The sequence below is a fragment of the Rhamphochromis sp. 'chilingali' genome (assembly GCF_963969265.1).
Source record: "Rhamphochromis sp. 'chilingali' genome assembly, chromosome: 9".
NCBI lineage: Eukaryota > Metazoa > Chordata > Actinopteri > Cichliformes > Cichlidae > Rhamphochromis > Rhamphochromis sp. 'chilingali'.
In genome coordinates, this window is record NC_137936.1 from 31,934,916 (window position 1) to 31,960,127 (window position 25,212).

Below are 25,212 nucleotides of genomic sequence, written 5' to 3' on the forward strand. Positions count from 1 at the left end.
GGAGCAGGTTTGGAATTGTGACATTAAAAAAACAATAATTGCCAAAAAATATAAATTATAAATGGATTTAAGACGTTTTTACTGACTTTATCTCTCTTCCTCGATGTTATTTCTCTCTCCAACTGCATAGGTTACAATACATTAGCATGACCAATTATGCAAATTAGGCGATGACATAATTTAGCGACTTCTAGCGACTTTTAGGACAGCCAATAGCGATTTTCCTTACTCTGGAGTTGGCGACACTGGTCAGAGGACAAAAGAAAAAGTACATCCTGGACAGACTGCCAGTACATTACAGGGCCATCAAATGGACATCCTTATATTTTATTTATTACAACCCTATTCCCCGTTCCTATGAATAATAATCACTGTAATCTAGGGCTGCCACAAACGATTATTTTGTTAGTCCACCGATTATTTTTGCAATTAGTCGACTAATCAGATCATGCATCTATTGTAGTTAAACAGACTTATTGCACCAGCATGCATCTGCTCTTATATAACTATCACTAGCTTACAGCTTGAAGTGTTTAAGGTATGTGCTAACTAAAAATAAAGACAAGATGGAAGTTTATTAAATTTTAATGAAATGTGCAGATTGTTGCGGTGGAGTTCAATAAACTCAGCCGATTTACTCAGGAACAAATAAAATACTGAAAAAAGCCAAACAATAACATTTTTAAGTTATCTAAGTGACTTATATTTCATGTTTAACCTGAGTAGCGAAAGACGGCGGTGGGTTTGAAAACGATTTGCCCAGAGTCCGGTGTTCTCACCAGCTCTAGTGAGGCTTGAACCCCGGCTCGCTATCGAGCTGGTGGGTAACAGACGTCTCTGAAAACGTCGGAGCGCTTTTGAAAATATGTGGTGTCTTGATAAACTGAGCAGATATTTGAGGTTTACACAGCTACATTCTCGCCTGAAAACACGTTAAACGTTTATTTTATGACTCAGAAAGAATAATAAGAGTAATATTAAAACTAACTGCTGCCATTGTTGGAAACTGAGCTGGGCTGCGCTATGAATTCTGGGACACAGCTTCTTCTTCTTCGGGGTTTAACGGCAGCTGGCATCCTTGTACATGCAGTGCTGCCATCTTCTGTTTCAGTCCGTTATTACACTCTTAAATCCTACTACTTATTCCTGCGTCTTTTGGGATCTTACAAAGCTTCAAACGACGCGTCGACTAGCATCCCCAGGCTTCTACCTTTCTACCTATAAAACCCGAGAGCAGCCAAATGGCTGGTAGGCTTTTAGCTAAGCTTTAGCTTCAGCCAAGTGGAAGCTAAATTGGCTAGTCATTCATATGTATATTAGGTCGTTATCTGGGAATTCTGGAGGGAGGGGAGTGGGGGTGTGTGATTGAGGGCGTGGGGGAGCTGCTAAAAGCTGTGCACTTCCTTTTGTGTTTCATCTTGATGCATTCTCAATCATCCAGGGAAATAAATCTCCAAAAGTCACCAACTTGGAGTGTTTCAGTTTGCCATCTTAGGGAGAAATCAACACACATGGGTGTATGTCCTTTGTTGCTGAGATTTATTGATAAAAACAGTACAAAAAACCAACCATTTGTACAAATATTTACAAATAATAATAAAAAGTGAGTGAGTACAATTCAACATTTTCAGCAATCACTCACAATCCTGGCACTGCCATGGTATCTGTAGTCTGCATTTACCACATGTGTATCTTTTGCAGTGAACACATCGCACAGTGGCATGATTGTTCTTGCAGTTGTGTTTGACCTGACACGTGGCTCTTTTTCCAGGGCTAGGTGTGGAGGGTTGTGTCCGAAGCAACTGTTCTTTTCTTGCCTTCTTCGCAGCTACATGAGAGTGAGCCAACTCTCTTGCAAGCTCCACCAGGAAGTCCACCCGTCTTTCCTTCGTCCCGGTGCATGCTTGATACAGCACATGTGCATTCAGTGCTGCCATGTCAATCATGTTATAAAACACGGCGACTGGCCAGCGCCGTGTTCCTCTGTGGACAGTGTACTCCCGAACCATCTGGTCCATCACATCCACACCACACTTTGTTTTGTTGTAAAGGGAGACAGTGTTTGGCTTCCTTTTGGTGGTGTTATCAGTCTGAACCACGCTGTGCATGCTGCTAAGAATATAGACTGTCTTCTTCCGTTTGGCCGCATACGCCGTCAGCGTGGCAGCAGAGGTTGAAAACACCTAAGAAATAAGATAAATTGTTATTTCCATAGCCCTTTTACACACAATGAAACACATAAACATAGAACCACAAAAGACCTGTAACATACCTGAGTGGTGAATTCATTGCGATCTGTCTGTCTAGTGGATTGAGAAATTTCCCTGCGAATCCTGTTGACTGTGCCGAGGATGGTGGTTTTCCGTCTAAGAAGTTTTTGCGCAAGTGAAAGCGATGTGAAAAAATTGTCCGTGGTAACATTTCTGCCCTTGTCTAGGAATGGTTCCATCAGCCTCATTACTACATTTTCAGAAAGTCTCTCCCCAGTGGGACGACTGGGGTCCTTGCCAAGATATGGGAAGACATTGCAAATGTACTTGGATTTTAGGTCGCAAGCCACCCAAAACTTGATCCCAAACTTGTCAGGTTTACTTGCAATATACTGCAGGAAACAGCACCGAGTCTTTGATGGGGAAAGCTGTTCATCAACGGTGATATGTAGACCACGTGATGCAGTTGGTGACAAATGATCCCCACACACTGGAAATTGCAGCAAACTTATCAGTCTTTGCTCGATTTGCTCCATTGTGGCATCAATCAGACCACTGGTATAATGTTGAAATGTACTCACTCACTTTTTATTATTATTTGTAAATATGTGTACAAATGGTTGGTTTTTTTGTACTGTTTTTATCAATAAATCTCAGCAACAAAGGAAATACACCCATGTGTGTTGATTTCTCCCTAAGATGGCAAACTGAAACACTCCAAGTTGGTGACTTTTGGAGATTTATTTCCCTGGATGATTGAGAATGCATCAAGATGAAACACAAAAGGAAGTGCACAGCTTTTAGCAGCTCCCCCACCCCCTCAATCACACACCCCCACTCCCCTCCCTCCAGAATTCCCAGGTAACAACCCAATTTACATATATGAATGACTAGCCAATTTAGCTTCCACTTGGCTGAAGCTAAAGCTTAGCTAAAAGCCATTTGGCTGCTCTCCCGGGTTTTAAAGGTAGAAAAAGCCAAATGGCGGTCCGTGGGGGTTTAATTAAATTAGTCGTCGACTATCGTGACTAGTCGACTAATCGTGGCAGCCCTACCACTGGCCAGGTGTATAGTCATGCATCAAGAACAACAAGGCAAATGATCTGTACCAGTCACTCTGTTATAAAAGAATCTACTACAAAAATAACATTCAATATCCTTCAGCTATTACAGACAAGTGTAAATCCAGCTACAAGTTCTGACAACTTCAAGCAAGCCAATTAACAGGCTGGGGTCACCTTAAAATGTATGAACACAGTATTGCGAATCAGGCTAGAGACTATATTTAGAAACACTGGAGTAGTCTATTCATAATCAGCATGAAGATTTTTGCAAGCCTGAAAAACTGATTCTGCTTCCACTAGTGACACCAGAGACACAGCCAGGCTTATTTGATGTAATATTTAGTGTTTGAAAAAGCCCTATGCACTTCGCTAGTGGCATCAACACTGTGGATTGCCTTGATTCATTTGGAAGTCAGGCACGTGGGACACACAGCATATGCCTCCAGCAATACAGACCGCACATTACTTTATGAATTAACCCAGTTACATTCTATATCACATAGACACACTCATCAGGAGTGCATTACATCTAAGCTTAAGTGCACCTTTATTAAGACCCGTCACCAAAAAATGCTGCTTCTGAGGAAATTAATTACGTAATAACTAAAGTGCTGAAATGTCTTCATGTGCATATGGCCTCATCCGGTGCATACAATTCCCCAAACAATAGTTGCAAAAAACCTTTAGGGTATTTTATGTGATTTCAAAAAGAGAAAGTTGCCATCATATACGTTAAAACACACAGAACTGTGCAAACATTGCACCCACCAGAAGTAAAGATTGCTTTCAAAAACAAAGGCATGAATAGTTTGTCAATTAAGTTCATATAAAGTCCATCTGTTGCTTTTAAAACTGCATTAATTCTCCCAGGTACACTTTTACATAGTTTTATAGAGCGAGTAGGATGTCCCCAATATCTTGGAGTGCTTGCCATAGTTCGTCCTATCTCTTCTTCCCACACTTAGGCGCCATAAAATCAGGGCTTTATTCTTTGGCTTTTATTCTGGCTCTGTGTTTACTGTTTGTACCCTTACCTGGTGCCCAAAATGTTTTGCACTGTAATGTATATTGAAGGTATTTCTCACGAAACAGTTACCATGTGAACTGTACCAAATGTATTTATCCACTAACAAGTAAGTCTACTTTATCCCTAAGCCAAAGCTAAAAATGGTGGTAACGAAAGACTGATGTTACAGAGGAATCTTTACACCACAAGAAAAATTAAAGCAATAGTTCTACATTTGGGAAAATGTGCTTGTTGGCTTTCTTGCCGTGAGTTAGAAGAGAGGATCAATAAAACGCTCAAATCTGCACACAAAATATGAAGTTATACCTACAATTTGGCTTCTTCAGGTTAGAATAAAGGTGGGACACAGGGAACAAATAAGCCTCGCTCTGTCTAAAGTCCACAAAATCTGCCCACCAGCACCTCAAATTCTCAGTAATTGTTAAATCTCGACTCCATACAGAAAATGAACACTCCCAGGAACAGCTCCCAAGAAGTCAGCAACGAAATCACCAACAGCCAAAACACATAGTCTCTATTTCCAAACTTTGGTTTTTGCATGAATAAAATATCTGATTTTATTATATAATATATTAATTGGTGATAAAAATAAGCATAACAGTTGCTCGATGGAATATTTTGTTGGTTTTAGACAAAACTAATATAGCCAATTAAACCTGTTTGTAGGTTTAAGATAAGATAAGATAAGATAAGATAAGATAAGATAAGATAAGATAACCTTTATTAGTCCCACACGTGGGAAATTTGTTTTGTCACAGCAGGAAGTGGACAGTGCAAAAGTTATGAGGCAAAAATTAGAATACAATAAGAATAAATACAGTACACAACTGTACAGAATAGAATAAAATAAAATACTATATACAGTAGAATAAAATAAAATAAATATACAATAAGATAAAAATAGAATACAAATACAAATACTATATACAACTGAGTAAAAATACAACGATGACAGAAAGGATTATTGCACTTAGTGTTATTGCATATGTATGGATGTGTGTGCTTGATCAGTTAAAGTCTTTATTATGGAGTCTGACAGCAGTGGGGAGGAAAGACCTGCGAAATCTCTCCGTCCCACACCGTGGGTGCCGCAGTCTCCCACTGAAGGAGCTGCTCAGTGCTGTCACAGTCTGCTGCATGGGGTGGGAGATGTTGTCCATCAGGGATGACAGCTTAGCCGCCGTTCTCCTGTCACTCACCACCTCCACTGGGTCCAGAGGGCATCCTAGAACAGAGCTGGCCCTTCGGATCACCCTGTTCAGTCTCTTCCTGTCCCCAGCAGAGATGCTGCCGCCCCAGCAGACCACGCCATAAAAGATAGCAGAAGCCACAACAGAGTCATAGAAGGTCTTCAGGAGTGGGCCCTCCACTCCAAACGACCTGAGTCTCCGCAGCAGGTACAGCCTGCTCTGCCCTTTCCTGTAGAGGGCGTCTGAGTTATGAGTCCAGTCCAGTCTATTGTTCAGATGAACACCAAGGTACCTGTAGCTGTCCACAGCCTCAATGTCCATACCTTGGATGTTCAGTGGTTGCAGTGGAGAATGCTTGTGCCTGCGGAAGTCTACCACCAGTTCCTTGGTTTTACTGGCGTTGATCTGGAGGTAGTTCAGCTGGCACCAGTCCACAAAGTCTTGGGTCAGACCTCTGTACTCCTTGTCGTCCCCATCAGTGATGAGGCCGACTACTGCAGAGTCATCAGAGAACTTCTGCAGGAAGCACTGGGTGGAATTGTGGGAGAAGTCTGCAGTGTAGATGGTGAAGAGGAACGGAGCCAGAACCGTTCCCTGTGGGGCCCCCGTACTGCAGACGACCCTGCCAAGTACGGGGCCAAGTTTAATGCCAAGATAACCAGCAGCAGGCTGTTCTATCACTCAGTGTAACACCAATCTAACTCATATTAAGACACACCTCACAGACTTTCTGCATCAACACAAAGCAAAACCTACTTTAATTCAGTTTATTTATACAGTGTCCAATCACAAAAAAATTAATTATTAAAAAAACCAATCTCAAGATGCTTTATATAGTATAAGGTAAAGGCACCATAACATGAGACACAGAAACCCAACAATAGCCTAGAAGTAAGGGCTTTGCATTACTGAAAAGAAAAAAACAAAGCTCTATTTTAACAGGAAGAAACCTCCGGCAGAACCAGGGTAAGGGAGGGCAGCCATCTGCCACGACCGGCTGGGGTGAAGGAAGAAACACAACAAACAAATCACAGAACAAAGCGCAAACTACAAGAGAGAGAAGACACAAAGCTAATTACATGCAGTAACGGTGTACAAATACATGGGGAGTGGAAGAGAGGAAAGGTGCTCGGTGCATTATGGGAGATCTGCCTGCAGCTTAAGCCTACAGCAGCATAACTAAGGAATAGGTCAATTACTAGCTTTATCAAAAAGTTATACACTCAACAAAAATATAAACGCAACACCTTTGTTACTGCTCCCATTCCCCATGGGATGGACGTAGAGACCTAAAATTCATTCCAGATACACAATATAACCATCCCTCCCAAACAGTGGTCACAAATCAGTCCAAATGTGTGGTAGTGGGCACATCTGCTATATTGAGATAATCCATCCCACCTCACAGGTGTGCCACATCAGGATGCTGATCTGACATCATGAGTAGTGCACAGGTGTACCTCAGACTGCCCACAACAAAAGCCCACCCTGGAATGTGCAGTTTTTTGCGCTATTGGGGGTCTGGGGACCCAGAACCGGTCAGTATCTGGTGTGACCACCATTTGCCTCATGCAGTGCAACACATCGTCACATGGAGTCTATCAGATTGTCAATTGTGGCCTGTGGAATGTTGGTCCACTCCACTTCAATGGCTGTGCGAGGTTGTTGGATATTCGTGGGAACTGGTACACGCTGTCGTATACGCCGGTCAAGCACATCCCAAACATGCTCAATGGGTGACATGTCCGGTGAGTATGCTGGCCATGCAAGAACTGGGACATTCTCAGCTGCCATCTGCCCTGAACAATGTGAACCATGATTCATCCGTGAAGCGCACACCTCTCCAACGTGCCAGACGCCATCGAATGTGAGCATTTGCCCACACAAGTCTGTTACGGCGACGAGCTGGAGTCAGGTCAAGACCCCGATGAGGACGACGGGCATGCAGTTGAGCGTCCCTGAGACGGTTTCTGACAGTTTGTGCAGAAATTGTTTGGTTGTGCAAACCAATTGTTCCAGCAGCTGTCTGGGTGGCTGGTCTGAGACGATCTTGGAGGTGAACCTGCTGGATGTGGAGGTCCTGGGCTGGTGTGGTTACACGAGGTCTGCGGTTGTGAGGCCGGTTGGATGTGCTGCCATATTCTCTGAAACGCTTGTGGAGACGGCTTATGGTTGAGAAATGAACATTCAATGCACGGGCGACAGATCTGGTTGACATTCCTGCTGTCAGCATGCCAATTGCACGCTCCCTCATTGCTTGTGGCATCTGTGGCATTTTGCTGTGAGACAAAACTGCACATTCCAGGGTGGCCTTTTGTTGTGGGCAGTCTGAGGTACACCTGTGCACTACTCATGATGTCAGATCAGCATCCTGATGTGGCACACCTGTGAGGTGGGATGGATTATCTCAATATAGCAGATGTGCCCACTACCACACATTTGGACTGATTTGTGACCACTGTTTGGGAGGGATGGTTATATTGTGTATCTGGAATGAATTTTAGGTCTCTACGTCCATCCCATGGGGAATGGGAGCAGTAACAAAGGTGTTGCGTTTATATTTTTGTTGAGTGTATATTTGAATTCTAATATGTATAATAGACACAGTGTCTGACACCTGAACCCAGCCTGATAAAGATAAAGGCTTTGACCCACAATGGAAACTCCAGGGACCTGAAGTAATGCTGGAGTTTGGAAGCAGTGCTCTGTTGGCCTAATACAGCAGTATAACTAGCGTGCATCAACCTAACCAAATAGGTATAAAATAACAATTTATAAAGTCACAGTTTGTTCTCTGAATCCAGTTAAGCACTGCTTTTTCCTTAAGTATTATATCTGAAAGGTGAAGTTAACCCAGCCTTTTCTCAATGGTATTAAGTTTAACTCATACCGTATTTTCTAGAAAATGTCTGGGAGTCAGAAGGGATATGATCAAGTAGATGTATTCACACTGAAATGCTACTGATAATGCTGTTATGAAGCACTTGGAGGTTTGAGTGGGCTGTATCATAAAAATCGGTGCTCAGCTGAATGATAGCACTAAATCCTGAAGTGATTTAGATGTTAATACAGTTTAAGCCGCTCCTCAGTTCATGCACATGTTGCAAAAAATTATCCACTCTGTGCCACCTTTTCATGCTCGAGTGCTTCAATGAAAAAGATCTGATGGTAAAGGTGAAATAATTTTGCTTCTTTCCAATGCAATCAACTGCCCTGCTGAATTCCTGTGATCACTCCTTCAGTCCTTGGCACTTACTCTGTAACACCTCCAGATATCATGACTTATTCCTCTCAATCTTGAAACAAGCTTTTTTCTGAAGAGGTTTTAAATCCTAATTATTGACCAAAAGGACAAGTTAAGATCAACATTTTTTGAATTACACTTGCCACAACAATGTTTTTCTCCACTTTGTCTCAGAGACCAAATTTTTGGAGGACTGGTCTTGATCTAATTTAGGAGATTAAGACTTGAACACAAATCCAAGGTGATTAAATAATTTAACTCCTTAACTCACCCCCACTCTGTGTGGGTGATATAAAGGCAGGTTTTGTTGGTTTAGAGATGTTTGTTTGACAATTCTCAACCAACTGTGGGTAAAAAAGTATATCAGGCAACTTGATTGCCCAATTTTTCTCCCCATTCAGGCCAATGATTGCTTTCTGTCAATAACAGTACTAAGAAATGCTTTGCGATTTTTATTTTCCTGTTGTCTGTAGCCTATTTTCATTTTAAAGGAAGCAGTTGGGGATACTGAGATAAAGAGGCTGTTCTTAGCTGCACGGAAAACTAAGGAGGAAGGCACAACAGCATGAGGATTTTTCTTGCATGCATCTAAAATTAGATGTGTGCATACTGCAAAATGTATTTAGAAGCATAGGTGTGAATAAAATGTAATATACTCCACTCAAGCTGGTTGGTTTTTCTCAACAAAAAGGTTTACAACACAGCAGCAGTGGGGATGATGTTGTAGTTTATGGTGGAACTGGAGCCTCGCCCCTCAGACACAGCAAACAGCAAAGAGGCATTGCTGTCGTTACAAGAACAATGCCCCTTACTGTAATCAGAATCAAGACCTCTGCTGGTAAAAGGCCAAAAGTATCCTTTCAAAGAAAAGCAACTTTTTACCTGCTCCCATCTGCAAGTTTATTTAAGACACTTACAAAGCTATTTAATTAGAAACCAGGTGATATGATGTTTATTCATATAAGAGGACAGTAAAACTGCTGTAAATATGGAAGGAGCAGCGCTTTAACTACAGAGGATGATGCTCAACTCAAGTGAGCTAATTAGGAAGACATAACATCAAGTCATTTTTGATCTCTTGGTGCTGCTTTACTCGTGAGTGAGACGTTTTGCACGCAGGAAAAGAAACACAAAAATCACGTTAGAAATCAGGTTTGCCTATGTGGAGAAGGTGCTGGGAAGGCAGGTGAGAACACAGCTGGTGGCGTTTGGTCTGATGACAGTTTTTCCCCTTTTTTAGTGAGACGGGACACGAGAGGAGAGAAGCTTGAAACAGCTGAGACCGGAGCTGACCAGACTGTGAACTGTCACAAAAAGCATAGTCAGAAATAAACGTGATATCTCGCTATATCAAACTGTGTGTGCGTGAAGTGCATTTTACAAGTGGTGCCGAAACCCAGGGACCACACCTCTGCAACAGCCTACATTTTATCATCAGCAGAAAGTCAGTTATCAGAACTGTAACAATAACTCAGTTGTGTTGCTTTACAGCCTGGGATGTATTGTGTATCCTTTATATCACTGACAAATCAATACAAATAACACATTGCTGACTTAAATCAATGGCACTTTAACATGCTGGTGACTGAGCCTGTTATCTTTAAGACAGGCCTGTTATTTGCCAGGGTTTGGACAATTTTATCCTGGGGTAGTCAGCCTGAGTGAGTGTTACTCTACAGTCTTTAGATACTAACTCTCATCATGGGTGCTTTAGTGCACACAAGATGAGAAATAAATACACGTGTGATGACATTCCAAGAGATTCTAGACCCTCAAGTACTGCTGGAAACCAGGAGATGGAATATTTTAATGTTTATACAATAAAAATGGAAAATTCCCCAACTTCAGCTAGCGGCAAAAATTACAGGGGGTTTAGTTGCTGTTGGACCTGCTTGTCTGGGGACACTGTGTCAAACATAAATAAAAACAGAATGCAATTAATTAATTTCAAAACATTTAAAATCTATATTTAATTGAAATTATTACAAACGCAACATGTCAAATGCACAAAGTGACAATTAATATTCTATTCGGTTGTCCTGTCCCTTCCACCAAAAAAACCAATCAACAGGCAAAGTGGGAAGTACAAGTCAGCAAACAGCTAAGGCAGCTCCAGTTTTGTGCTGGCAGACATACTGCATCTTTATCACAGTATAGATGTGTGTATTTACTATGTTTTATGTCCCTTAAAAAAATGTCCCACGAAAAGGGCTTAGATTTAAAAGCATGATTAAAAAAGCCGGTCTAGAGCAGGTTATATTTAAGAAAAGAGAACAAAAAGCTGCAAAATCATCACCTTCTGACCAATCAGTTCTCTAGAAAATAGTGTCAACAGTCCTGCGACATCCCTCTGACCTCTCATAGATACCAAGAATGAGTCTCACATTTCTTTTGAACGTCTAAAATCTTTGTCTATCTTTGCTAAACATCAGTAATAAATAAAAATTCAACTTTAATCCTTAACTAATTCCTTAAAATCCTTTTTTTCCTGTTCATTCAATCAATCAATCAATCAAATCAGTTTTATATTTCTATAAGCCTCAATATATAACCCTAAAACAGGAACCCTATTTTTACTTGTTGACCCTAAATTTGCCTAAATTAATTAGTCTAAATTAGACTAAGCCTGCATTTTCTATTTTTACACATACTCTTTACTTGGTCTGAGACCATCAAACACCACCAGCGCTGCAGAAGAAAGAATAAAAACTCAAACTGAGCATCAATTTAACTGAATAACAATTATAATCTATCATATTTTCCCTGTGCAAGTGGTATGTCTTACTGACAGAGCAGTCTGTTAACTTACAGTTATATTTTTTGGTTTTGTCTGGCTCAAAAAGGCAAAAATCATTAATATAGTAGCACATTTTCACTTGCCAAAATAGTAAAGCACACACACACACACACACACACACACACACACACACACACACACACACACACACACACACACACACACACACACACACACACACACACACACACACATTAATAACTACTGTACAGCACTATTTCAATTATACACACAAACACCACTAATACTTGCTGGCTCTACATATTTAACATATTCATATTTTTCTAACATTCTAGATTTATCTTTCTTTGTAGCATGCATCAGTCTGTTGTAAGCAGACTTATTCATGACCAGAGATGGGCAGTAACGCGTTACTTTTAACGGGTTATATATTGAGGCTTATAGAAATATAAAACTGATTTGATTGATTGATTGAATACTTGTTACTTGTAACGCGTTACTGTAATCCAATTACTTTTCAAGTAACGAGTAAAGTAAGGGATTACTATTGCAAAAACAGTAATTAGATTACCGTTACTTTCCTGTAGGAACGCTGCGTTACTGCCTTACTAAAACCGTGATTTTTTTGCAAGAATGTCTCATGACAGTGACGTAAACAAGTGCGACATTTGTGACAACAGCTGTCTGCAGATCAACAGTGGATAATCTAAAGCAAAAAACCATCCTTTCGGTGCTTTTTAAATGAAACCAAACAATATGTTAAAACCATACAACATTCTCAATCAAAAAGCTGTCAAAACCATAAACCTATGTTCCCTGTTCAATATCATGTGATTCTATAATAGACTGTGTCTATTTTGCTTTTTTATACGAACCCCCTGACATTGTGTTTGCTATTTTGTATTTGTATATCTGTATTTTGTGCTTTGTCAATAAAACGTATTCAAAAAAAAAAAATCAACAGTGGATAATACATGGAGTCCGGGAGAGAGTATGAGCGTGCAGCGTTTAAAGCGTGGAAGTACTGACCTTCCTTTAAGTTTGATTCCATAAAACGTGACAAAAACATTAGCATCCGTTGTGCGTGGGAAGAAAACTTCTTTTTACAGCGAAAAAACCCCCCCCCAAACTTCCAAACAAGCACCGAGTGCGCAACGACGTAATGGGAAATTCACAGAGAAACTCGCGGAATCTTCAACTGACCTATGCGGCACACCTGCACCAGGGTAAACCTCCGCCTACCCTGCTCCTGCTTTACAGGTGAAAATAGAGCAAAAGGACCGCTGAGTCTTTGATTTTATTTATTTTCTGCTGTGTTTTACTTGCATCTATTTGAAAGAGTGAGTGTAAACACACACAAAAAAGAAAAATTATGTGCTGGAATGTGCAGAAAATAGGTTTAAATATTAAACAAATCTCTTCCAGTCACAGAATGTTGCATATAATTAAATTTTTGCTTGATGCATAAAGTTAAAAGATTAAAACTAATAAAACAAGTTTTAAAAAGGGACCTTTCCATTTGATTACATTTTGTATGATGGATTATGTAGAAAAAGTAGAATTGGGCTGAAAGATCTATCGCTTTATCACCTGTTCAGGTTGTAAATCGTGTTTTTAAAAAGTAACTAAGTAACTAAATAACTAATTACTTTTGAAAATAAGTAATCAGGTGCAATTTTAATTGCACCTTAGAACACATATGCATCAACACTACAATGAGCGGGTGGAGGGAGGTTTGGAGTCTTCTCCCACCCCCATTCTCTGCGGCCTGCTGGAGCGGGAGGGCTAGTAGGAGGAGTTGGCCGTCCGACTGCGGTCTGGGGTGTGGGGCCTCCCTGCTGCTGCGGAGTCGGGGTGGTCTGCCTCTCCCCACCGCAGGGAAAAGGGTAACACCACCTGGGTCTGGGTGCAATTCCCCCCTCCAGGGGCAAGGGTACCTAGACCCGGTTTGTAGAGTACGCTTGGGGAGTGTGATTGTGTGTACAGCGTCTCTTTATGTCTGTCTCCACGTTGGTTGAGTGTGGAGTGAGTGCATATGAGAGCATGAGGGTGGGAATGGATGTTTGTGTCTGTGTGTGCCTGTATGTCTGTCTATATGTCAGGTTGGGTATCAGACGCCACCTCTCTGGGGACACCTCAGGCCCTCCAAGGTTTGGAGGCCTATCTCCACCCACCACCACTTCCCCTGCCGGTGGCGGACTCCCTCAGGTGTCGGTGTGTTGGTGGTTCTTTGTGTCTGGGGGTGGGCGTCCGGGTACACACCGGCTCACTCCTTGGCGGCCGCTTGTCGGGGCCTGGGGCCTGGGGCTCGCTCGGGCCCCTTTGGAGGTGGGGTGCCCCCGGCCTCTCGACCTAGGGCTCGGTCACTCAGGCGCAGCTGGGGGCCGGCGGAGCTCACGGGCGCGTCACTGCAACTCCCCCTGACTTCTGCTCCGCGGCTGCTGGGCGAGCCCTCATCTGGGACTCTCCTCAGCTCTTACTGGGACAGTGGCGCGGCTGCCCCTCTGTTGGTCTTCCATGGTCTCTTGTGTTCTGGGGGCCTCTGGATGTCTGGAGTTTTGATCTCCTCCATACCCGCTTCACACCCTGGAGGACGGGGCTGTGGCCCCCCCACACTCCCTAGCAGATCATTACATGGAGAAACCTTTGGAATGCAAGCATGCTGATCCACACAGGTATGCACACATGGGTATTCACAGACGCGGACTAAAGCTTTCTTGGCTGCTGCCTCAAAGCACACTGTGCGCTGTCTATCTTGCGTTTTGCACGATATCGTTTATTACTTAGTAAATACTGATATCTATGACTAGCTAGTTTATTGTGATGGTGCTTTGTTTTCTCTATTATTATGTTGCTCTTTGTTGTTTGCTGTCTCCTCTGTTTGTTTTTGTTTGTTTGTTTTTTCTTTCTCCATACAGGTGACCCAGGAGTTGTTTTTTTTTTTTTTTCTGTCTCTCTTCCCCCCCCTTCTCACCGTCTCTTCTCCCCTTTGGTTTTCTTTCTTTCTCTCCCCCTCTCTCTCTCATTCATTCCCCCTGTCCTATTTATTAAAAAAAAAAAAAAAAAAAAAAAAAAAAAAATGACAAAGGATGAACTGAAGCTCTGCCATCACGTAATGTCGCATACTGCTGTTTCTGATGTCATTTTAAAAAAAAAAAAAAAAAAAAAAAAAAAAAAAAAAAGAAAATAAGTAATCAGTAAAGTAACGGGATTACTTTTTTGGGGAAGTAGTCAGTAATTAGTTACTGATTACTTTTTTCAAGTAACTTGACCAACACTGTTCATGACTGTGATTGATCAGATGGGGCCATTGCTGAAGAGGTATAAGCTATATTAAAGACCCGATGACAAGCTAAGCTTGGCAAGTGTCACACACTTGATCAGCACCATCCTTTCTTAATTTCCCTTTTTCTGTGCAGCAAGAACACAAAAAAGTATAAAAATGCTACAATATACAAATATTTGCAGTTCAGCTAGTTTTGTAACAACAGTAGGCATTTAAATTCCACAAACTACATACTAGCTAACATGTTTGAGATAATGTGAAATGATCCTAAACAATGCCCTTTAGAGAGCATTATTGTTCACTGAGCCAGAGTCTGAATGCGCATAAATGATGGCTGCAAATCCAGAACAGAAAAGACAAAGAAATAGATGGCTGAATATAGAAATACTAAAAAGACTACTTAGAAAGGCTGCCTGCTTCACTGTCCCTTGTCTGGAAACAGGATTAGCGCCTCAGTATCACTGTCAATAAAGACAGATGGCCCAGCAGCTCCACAGTATACAAGACCAGCAACACATAATTCTATCCACCGGATTTTATTTGACAGCTCTGAAACCACACAGCATAAATAAAGCCTGCGAGAATAGTAACAGTAAAGTCAAGAACGCCTTTATGGTTCAGCTTATTCATCTTTTCAAGTATCATTTAAGAATCCATATGATGTAAATATAGTTATATTGAACAGGTTTGAAACTATTTTTTTCACAAGATTCTAAAATTCTTTTGAGGAAGAAATATTTTAAGATTTATTGTGAAAGCTGCTAGCTTAGGTTGAGCTCACATTGCAATAAATTTAAGGGCCACTTAAATGTAACTTTCATAATAAAGTTTTATTCAATCCTGCTTGTCAAAAAAACCCTCCAAATAAATATCTGTGCCAAGTCACAAAATCAACCAAATTTGAAAAAAGGGTGTTCACTTTTATGCAAATGCAGATTTCTCCAGTGAAATACCAGAAAACATACAAAACATCAAGGGTGCTAATATGTTTTTTTTTCTGTTACTCTAAATCATAGATGTTAAATTGGTGCAGTTTTATAATTAAAACTATGCTACATGGACCTGCTAATGGAGCTGAACTCATGCCATGAAGATCATAGGTCACAGTTTTTGTGGTGATCTTAATGCTAGAGGAGGCCTGGAAAGAGTGGAATCAGGTAATAGGAGAGGATGCTGATTAGGCTCGACAGTTTGGGACATCTTAAAATGTACAATCTGAAATTTCTATTTTCAAAATTTTAAACTCCCATTTTTGAAAGGAATTATAGTTTCAGCTCTTGCACATGTGCAAAAACTGCATTAAAAGCAGTTTGGAAGCAGTGTGGAAGCAGTCTCCTGCTTCTGATACACCTGTTGTGAAATGTTACAGACAACACGGCATCAGAAGCAGGACTGTGCCTCACCCCACCAAGCCCCCTGAAAACACCATTACTCTCATATTAATGTACCACATCTGTCAAACCAGATCTTGGAATGTGTTCACTCTGCTGTAGCTCACTGTATAAATTATGAACCAGCTTGCACATACTGTAAAAAACTTGGCACCAGCTGTAATCTACAACATTAAGATATTTTTGTGCCCTTTTCATTTTTTTATGACATGCATAAAGCATGTGAATATTTAACAGAACGAAATTAACAAGATAAAAATATATTGGAGGGCCACATCAGCTTGTGTGATTTATAACCACAGAATAATTTGAAACCCCAGAAATACCACTGGGAAACTTTGAGTACATGCAGAAATGAACCCAATTAAGCATCTGCAATATGTGGCTGCTTAACCTTTGGCTTTTGAGCGTTCAACACATGTACTGACGATGCCAATCACCTTAACGACATTAAGATGACTGAAGTGAAAATTACTTTATAATTGAAGTTATTTGTAGCATTATGTCAAAAAGGGAAAAGGAGAAATTCACAACTAAATCCACATGTAAAAGTAGTAAAAGGTGAAAGTAGTCAGTTTACTGGGAGAAATTTGCTAAATGCCTGCTACTGATAATAACCATCAAACCAATTTAAAAATGTTGTTTAATTTTACAGGAACAGTAATGGTAAAACTGGATAGTAGTTTATCTTTGAGTAGTTATTAATAAATGTTATTAAGGCCTACAAGATGTAGTCTAAGATGCATTTTTGAAGCTTAACGTAGACGCTCAAATCACATCACTGACAGATAATCTTTTTTTTTTTTTTTATTAACAGGCTAGTGCTTTTTTCCCTATCCTCAAAGAAAGAAGAAAAAACTTGCTTGTTCCTGTATAATTAAAATATACATTCAAACAAAAATAGTGCAGGATGCTGACATAAAATCATGTACTGGAATATTTAGATTTGGTGGGATGTTCATAAAACATATAGTTGTGCTTGAAAAAAAAGTGTAAATCAGGTTTTAAAATAAATATCACCACTTACAAGCCATTTAAATTATTCTCAATTAATAATAATTACCATAACCCTTACCATAAAATATTAACACTTGCTACAATTTTATTTGATTTATGAGACATTTTGTTTTTTAATGTTAGCAAACTTCAGCTGCACCTGTTTTAAGCTAGCTAGCTACTAGTTTAGCTAATTTGGGCTGTAAGATTTAACCTAGATATGTATGCATAAGTAATTTTGTTTTACACAAACAATTAAAACCAAATTTGAACTTGAATTTTGTTTTACAAGACACCACAAATCAGAAGTAGTTCAAACTTTGCTGTCATCAGTGGTGTTGAAGTTAATGCCGGTGTCCTGGGAATCCATCCTTTTTTTTTCTTTTCTTTTTTTTTTTGTTAATTAAGTCTTTTTATTTATTTATTTATTTATTTTATTTATTTATTTATTTATTTTTGGCAAAAAACAAAAACCAACAGAATGGGCAGGGGAAAAAAAGGGAAAAAATGCATATATCGATCACCTGGATCACCTGTTGAGAAAGAAAAAAGAAAACAAGCAGAAGAGAACAAGAGTAATAGAATAAACAACATCACAATGATATATGGGAATATGACAGTAAATACTAAATATTAAACATTATTGTGCAGCACATAAGATCAACAGAACACAGTGTGCTTTGAGGTAGAAGCCAAAAAGGGTGTAGTTTGTGGGTGTGATCACCCGTGTGTACACCTGTGAGCATGGACGCGCTTGTTTTTTTTAAAAGGTTCCTTCATGTAATGATCTGCTAGAGGGTGTGGGGAGCCACAGCCCCGTCCTCCAGGGCATGAAGCAGGCATGGAGGAGATCCAGGCTCCAGACATCCAGAGGCCCCCAGAACACAAGAGACCAAGGAAGACCAACAGAGGGGCAGCTGCGCCACTGTCCCAGAAAGAGCTGAGGAGAGTCCCAGATGAGGGCTCACTCAGCAGCCGCGGAGCAGAAGCCAGGGGGAGTTGCAGTGACGCGCCCGTGAGCTCCGCCGGCAGCCAGCTGCGCCTGAGTGACCGAGCCCCAGGCTCCTGGCCCCGATAAGCGGCCGCCAAGGAGTGAGCCGGTGTGTACCTGGACGCCCATCCCCAGACACAAAGAACCACCAACGCACCGATGTCTGAGGGAGTCCGCCACTGGCAGGGGAAGTGGTGGTGGTGGGAGATAGGCCTCCAAACCTTGGAGGGCCTGAGATGTCCCCAGAGAGGTGGCGTCTGATACCCAACCTGACATATAGACACAGACATACAGGCACACACAGATACAAACATCCATTCCCACCCTCATGCTCTCATATGCACTTACTCCACACTCAACCAACGTGGAGACAGACATAAAGAGACGCTGTACACACGATCACACTCCCCAAGCGTACTCTACGAACCAGGTCTAGGTACCCTTGCCCCTGGAGGGGGGAACTGCACCCAGACCCAGGTGGTGTTACCCTTTTCCCTGCGGTGGGGAGAGGCAGACCGCCCCGACTCCGCAGCAGCAGGGAGGCCCCACACTCCAGACCGCAGTTGGACGTCCAACTCCTCCTCCTAGCCCCCCCGCTCCAGCAGGCCGCAGAGAATGGGGGGGGGGGGGGTAGCCTCCTCTGCACCCTGGTGACATACCCCTACTCCAAGGCCCTGCATGTGTGGGTGGTTGTGGTGGAGCAGGAAGAGGGAGGCAGCTGGAGATGGGGAGGGAAGGAAGGGAGGGGCAAGTGACCCCTCCCAGTAGGCACCCCCATATTCCGCGACCCGCCAGGGAAAGGGGGCCCAGGCCCATCCAGACCGGGGCCCAGTGCAGCAGCACCTCCCGGCCCCACAGGGCCCGGGACAGTCCACCCAACCCCACCACAGAGAAAATTGCACCCACCCCACCATCCACTCATCTTCCAGACTACATGAGACAATAGATGCCCAGGCTGAGATCTTCCTCCACCTCTCCTGTATCTCCCCCTCCTGCAGAGAGAGTTCCTGAAGAGAGGAAAGCTCCTGCAAGATGTGACAATCTCCCCCACCAGTTGAAGTGCCCCCCAGGTGGCTCGACGCACCGGCGGCACCTGGGCCCCCATGCACCCACCCGCCCACAACCCTGGCAACACACCAACCAGGACCCAATCCCCCGAGGCCTGGCCAGGGCCCCAGCCCAGAGACGGAGCGCCCCCAGAACCTCACGCCCATCCCGGACCCACCCAGGGGCAGCCAGGCTACCAGGTCAGTAACCCACGTCCGTCAGCACAGACCCTCCCCTAGCCCCGCTGCACGCAGCCACGAGGAAACAGTCACCTGAGAACCAACAGAGCCCCTAACCGGACATGACCGCTACCCCGGGTTGAGCCCCCCAAGGAAGATGCCTCCGGGGAACCCCCCGACTCCCTAAGCCTGTCCCTACCCCCACACCAATCACAACAGTGAAGGCGGGACCAAACTATGACCCCTCACCCCCACTAGGTGAGGGAATCCATCCTACCTTACAAACTATCCTACCCCTTGTTTCTGCGCATGCTCTGCATATGCGCACAACACAAAACCCAAATTTACTTCATTTTTTTAAGCTATTGTGAATATTTGTTATGGTTATGGTTAGGGTTTGTCAGAAGTCAAATTTGCCTACAGGTAGCCTACAATTTGCCAAAGTAGGACGGTTTCTCAGAACACCCGGCTGTTATATTCCTCAGCTTTCCAGAGTGACAGTGAAGCAGGCAGCATTTCCTGGTCTTACAGCTTATTTGTAGTGGGAAAGAACTAAAATGGAGAAGTGGCTAACAGAGTCAAATTCACAAAGGAAAAATATTTTAGAAAATCAAAAGGAAATACTTCATTACAAAGTCATGAAACCTGTTCTAAACATTGAAAAAAAACCCTCACCTGTGGTTATTGTGTTTGACAGAAAGGAAATAAAACAACTTTACAACCAAGGTATATCGACTAATACAGTTTACATATTTAAACTGAATTTGGGACAATTACAAAAATATGAAGGATGCAGGAAATGTAATTGTTCATCTGTTTTATGAATTTTCAATAAAATAAAATTATATGGAGTCAAAACAATCTTACTTTAGGCAGAAATTCTGATGAAGGGTGCAAGTCCTAGGCACATGTCAGCAATATCATTTAGTAATCGAGCAACAGCTGACAGGACAAGCACAGGACATTATGATTCATGTCATAAATGTGAAACAACAGATGCAGCAGCACCACTCACCCTGCAGATGTCTGCCATTTCAGGGCTCTGAGGTTTTCTGCTGAGTATTTTCCTTAATTAAAGCTTAGTTTAATCACACTACAGACAAATCCACAAGGATTTGTATGCGTCAAAGCATTACACAGTAGTATCACTCTCTACACCAACAACGTTAAGTGCTGAACTAATGGCTAATCTGAAGATTTTTGATCCACAGTATCAGAAAGGAAAGCTTTCTCATCACAAAAACTAATGCCTGCCTTTGTTTAAATAAAACTTTTATAGAATAACAAGTCTTTTCACAATAAAGGAGAACAAAAAATGCTTTATAATTATATAACATACCAGATATAATAATGTTTTAAATGTATCAGGTTTCTTTTTTTAATGAGATCATCTGAATGCCAGTATGTGTACACAGTTTGGCTTTCTTTGTGTGCATGTACTGCCACAAAAGTGATTTTATTTATATGACCTGAAGCCCAGTCCCCCTCTAGGCCTGGTACGTTGCATTGATGTTTTCATGTTTAATGTGGTGGTTGATTGCATTATGACATACATTGGCTCAATAATTGGATCAGCAGACTTTCAGAAAGATCCATAAGGCAATTTCATAGGGTCATTGGTTTTGTACATTTACTATAAAAGATCTTTGCCTAGCAACTGCAAATTTGGTAAACACAAGAATCATATCACGCATCAACAGGAATAACAAGACAAATTCAGCTCACAGGCCATTTGAGTAGAAAGAGCAAGCACAGAGGGAGAGTGATATGACAGAAACCGTTTGTAGGCCTAAAGAATAAGGCAGCAAGGATTAAATTTGCAAAAGAACATGCACAGTAAGCCTTTTTAAAACTTGTGTTATTTTTGGATGGTTTTAAATTCAACCTACAAGGATCTAATGCTAGAAAGCTGGTATGGAGAAAGCCAGGGGGGGAATCTTCAGTCAGGCCACCTTGCTTTGGCACATTATGACAAAGCAAGGTGGTGGATGCATGCAGGTTTGAGGCAGTGTTCAGGTGAACTTGTATCTATTCACTGAAGGAATCATGAACTCTGCATTTTAAGGGCAGCAACCAAAATAAGCTTCTTCTTTTTTTTTTTTTTATCAAGATGATGACTCAAAAGAGACTCTTAAAGAGTCCTTAGAGCACCTAAGGGAGAGAAAAAAGCCAGCTTGTTGACATGCTTGTCTGCATGAACTGAAAGCTTTCCTGACTGAAACATGATGGAAAAACTTCACCATAGCTATTAACAGAAAGCTGTCAAGCTGATCTACAAGTAAAAACACAGAAAGCAAAGACTAAAATATTATGACTTTGATGCTAACAGAGAGCATCCAAGTACTTTTTTGTCCTTATTTGAACTTAAGCATAACAAACATTTTGTGCTTAATGTAATGCCTTTGATAGCTGTTTTTTATTTGCTAATGCAATAAAAATGTGGTGTAAGTCTCCCTAAGTGTTGGTGCTATTGTATATATACACATAGTGTATATAAACACATGTATGCACAAACTGATTTAACTTTTGCCCTGAGCCTCACCCACACCCATATCCCCAACCCAAACAAATCCCTTGACATGTGGAAGAGAAACAGACACTCCAGGACAGCTGCAAAACAGGATGCCCTTGAGAACAGGACACCCCACCCAACATAGCCTGGGTAAACAGGCCTGTCAGAGAACAGGGGTGGAGTGGAGAACAGGCACAGGGCATGCAGGGCTGACAAAGAGAGAGATCCAAGTTCAAGATGTCTCGGACCCCTAAACTGCTTCATTGCAGCCCTTGTTGTAACATATGGTACAAACCATACGTTTTTAATGTGAACATATTTTTTTAAAATGCTTTCATTAAAACATGAGGCAAGATTAGTTTAAGATAAATCTTTTAAAATTGAATCAAGTCCAAACAGGCTCGAAACTGAGTCAAGAAAAGGACAAACAAGTCAGCTGTCTTACTGATGGTCACAGTGAGACAGATTTAGGCAACGTTTACTGTAACAACTCACTCTGAGCATTCTTTAAGAAAAGCTTAAAGTGCTGTAAATTAATTACAAATATAGAAGAAAAAATGAAAAGAAAACTGATTTCCCCAACAGGCATATGGCACTTTCCAGTGCAGTCAGTATACATACACTTAAAATAACAGTAAAGGCTTTTAAACTTTTAGGAAGCAGTCGTGATTTCTGGAGCCTGTAGGGCCATCATTGACATCAAGGGAAGGCATTTTGTGTTTAATTGTCATTTAAAAGTCATACATACAAACATAAGTCTTCTTTGAATTTGCAATCTTAAATAATTAGATATATAAAATTATGAAATCAGTGAAATCTAAAAGAAACTAAAAAGTGCTGTCCTTCTGGTGCACGTTACAAATTCTAAAATCTTAAAAATGAATTTTACTTTGTTTTGTGTTAGATTTACTTACAACTGATAATATATGGAAAACAAGAATCACAGGCATTGGTTTACAATCACAGAGAGCAGAATGTGAGGAAAACTTTCTTTTTGGATAACTGTAACCTGACAGCAGTGTCTTCAGATGCTGGACTTTGGAATAGTCCCAGCCTAACCAAAAATAATGGATGACAGACTGAATATAAAAGATGGATGTAGTGAGCACAATGTGACCCAATGTTAAGTGAAGTCCTGTTGTGAAACATTAGCTGATCTATGGGCTTTAAACTGGATGTAACAAGCGAGATCTAACAGTTACAGGATACTATATCCTGCTTTACCTTCTTTTTGGACCCACAAGTTACAACTTGAGCATGATGATGTATTCAATAACACTTGAAGCTAGCAAATGAGTAAATAAAAATAAAATTGAGTAAAAGAGCAGAAGCAGTGTTTCCTCAAAGACATGTGTATAATGTGACCTTGTTTTGCAACCATTCTTCCCTGCTGGACATTAAGGAATGCACATTTGCATTACAGTGACTTTTTAGATCCATCTTTTATATAAAGTCTTAGTGGATGTAATGAAAGAGTATCCACAAAATAAAGGGTTTCGTATTGCTCATTTGGCTGCCCAATTGTAGTTTCTCTTCTGTTTTGCATAAAAAAGATTGATTTTTAAGAAACGAATCGGTCAAGTTGTAATTATCAGTGGAGCCAATAGCTTTTGCTTAAGCACTGATAGCAAAAAATTCATGCAAGCAGGAAGAACTGAGTGCCCCAAATAAATTGCAGACAACTAAAGCCTTTTCTTAAGAGCCATTTCAGTTCGACTTAAACCATTTGCTAGCCAAGATATCAGCTGGGTTTGATGACATATGGCACTATGCCAAAACTTAATCTGATAATCTGATTAAAATCCTTCACGTTATTATTGTGATGGGGAATAATCACCAGGCATGAAGCGTCAGATATGTTCTACTTTGCTGTGGACATTTTAAAAAATTGTACTGCTCTGCCTCTAAGCTGTATAATTTAATAATATATTATCAGTCGTCAGCCATTGTCTTCGTTGTCTCCAACCATTTAAGTTCTGCTAAGAAATGATTATTCATTCCGTGGTTTTTGCAGTGCTTTAGGGTGTACTGCATTGATGCTCCAAAGTGCTCAGAAATCACAAGTTAAGGCTTTTGGGGATAATGGGGGGGTGGAGGACCATTCACATTGGGCTGAAAGTAGATGGCGCAAGACGTAGAAAAGGAGCCAGAAGAGAGCCGGATACAGTGGAAGCGTGGGTCGGCCCTTGAGACATGTACTGAGTGGATATGGAATGACAGCACAAGCCCAATTAGTCTTGGATGCCAGGGCTGCTACAGGGAGGTCGGTGCAAGTGATCAAGCCATTCATGCATTCAAGCACTCGCCCGCAGGCATTCTCCGCCAACAGCCTGGGTAAAGTTACTCTATCACTGCTTCTGCTGGACTCCTGATCGCTCTCATTGCGCTGCCTCCGCTCTCCCCCTCTCCCTTCCTTCCTTCCTTCCTCTAGCATGAAATGCACTGCCTCGCCCGTTCTCATTTGTCTTTTTTCACACTAATCCAGAGTTACTTCTCTTATTGGTTTTCTGTTTTCCCCCTCACACATTCACACTTGCTAACACACTCTCTCTTAAAGACATTAACACGCTCCATTCGAAAGCCTGTCCATGCCTGAATAGTGACAGTACCACTCCCTCTGTCCTCTACACCCTCCCACTTTTTCCCCATCCCTAGAACTTGAGTATTACCTCATCCCACTCAGAGGCAAAGGAAGGCATGTGCTCCATGGATGGCTGCCCAGAGCTGCAGTTAGACACAGACCCACTTCGGCCAACCAGACCTCCATCCTCCTCTCCAAGTGGCGATGCCAACAAATCAGAGTCTGACTTGGACAAACTTCGAATCAGCCCCGCGTCTGCAGGTCTGACTTTGGCTGCTCCTGCTGATGCAGACTCAGCCGAAACCTCACTCAGCTCCTTTATGTCAGCCTCTGGATTCTGGATTACGTTGGTGGGGTTTACATCCGGTGTGCACTCTGCCATTGCTTCTGGAGCTGCCAAGTGCAGCTCAGTGCCTTCACTGTTTTTCTGCCGTACTCTAACTTGTTCAGTCAGTCCAGAGAGTGATCCAAAGTCTTTGTGGAGTTTTTAAGCTTGTAGTTGTGGAAAGCCAACAGATGTACTGGAAGATGCAGATTAATAAAATATAGATGTTGAAGGATCAGTTAATCTTTCTGCGCAGCAGCTTATTCAAAGTCATTCAAAGTTCTCCTGTTTTGAGGTAAAGACGGCACAAATGAGAGACTTGTTGTGCACGGAAACAATAATCAAGGTCCACCCACTAGTTGTATCCTGTAGCCCTCCCCTTACTAACTGGCTGCTCACTTTGATACTCCT

At 41.7% G+C, this 25,212-nt stretch overlaps 1 protein-coding gene across 1 annotated transcript in view; it reads right to left on the minus strand.

Annotated features, from left to right (window-relative positions):
- anks1ab (ankyrin repeat and sterile alpha motif domain containing 1Ab) overlaps nt 1-24,858 on the minus strand; it is a gene marked incomplete at its 5' end in the record, with an annotated part of 54,887 nt that extends 30,029 nt beyond the window's left edge. Inside the window, one exon of the mRNA XM_080891865.1 lies at nt 24,565-24,858. Within this exon, the coding sequence (XP_080747991.1) occupies nt 24,565-24,858 (294 nt within the window). The remainder of the gene's footprint in view (nt 1-24,564) is intronic.
- Nucleotides 24,859-25,212: the final 354 nt, after the last annotated feature.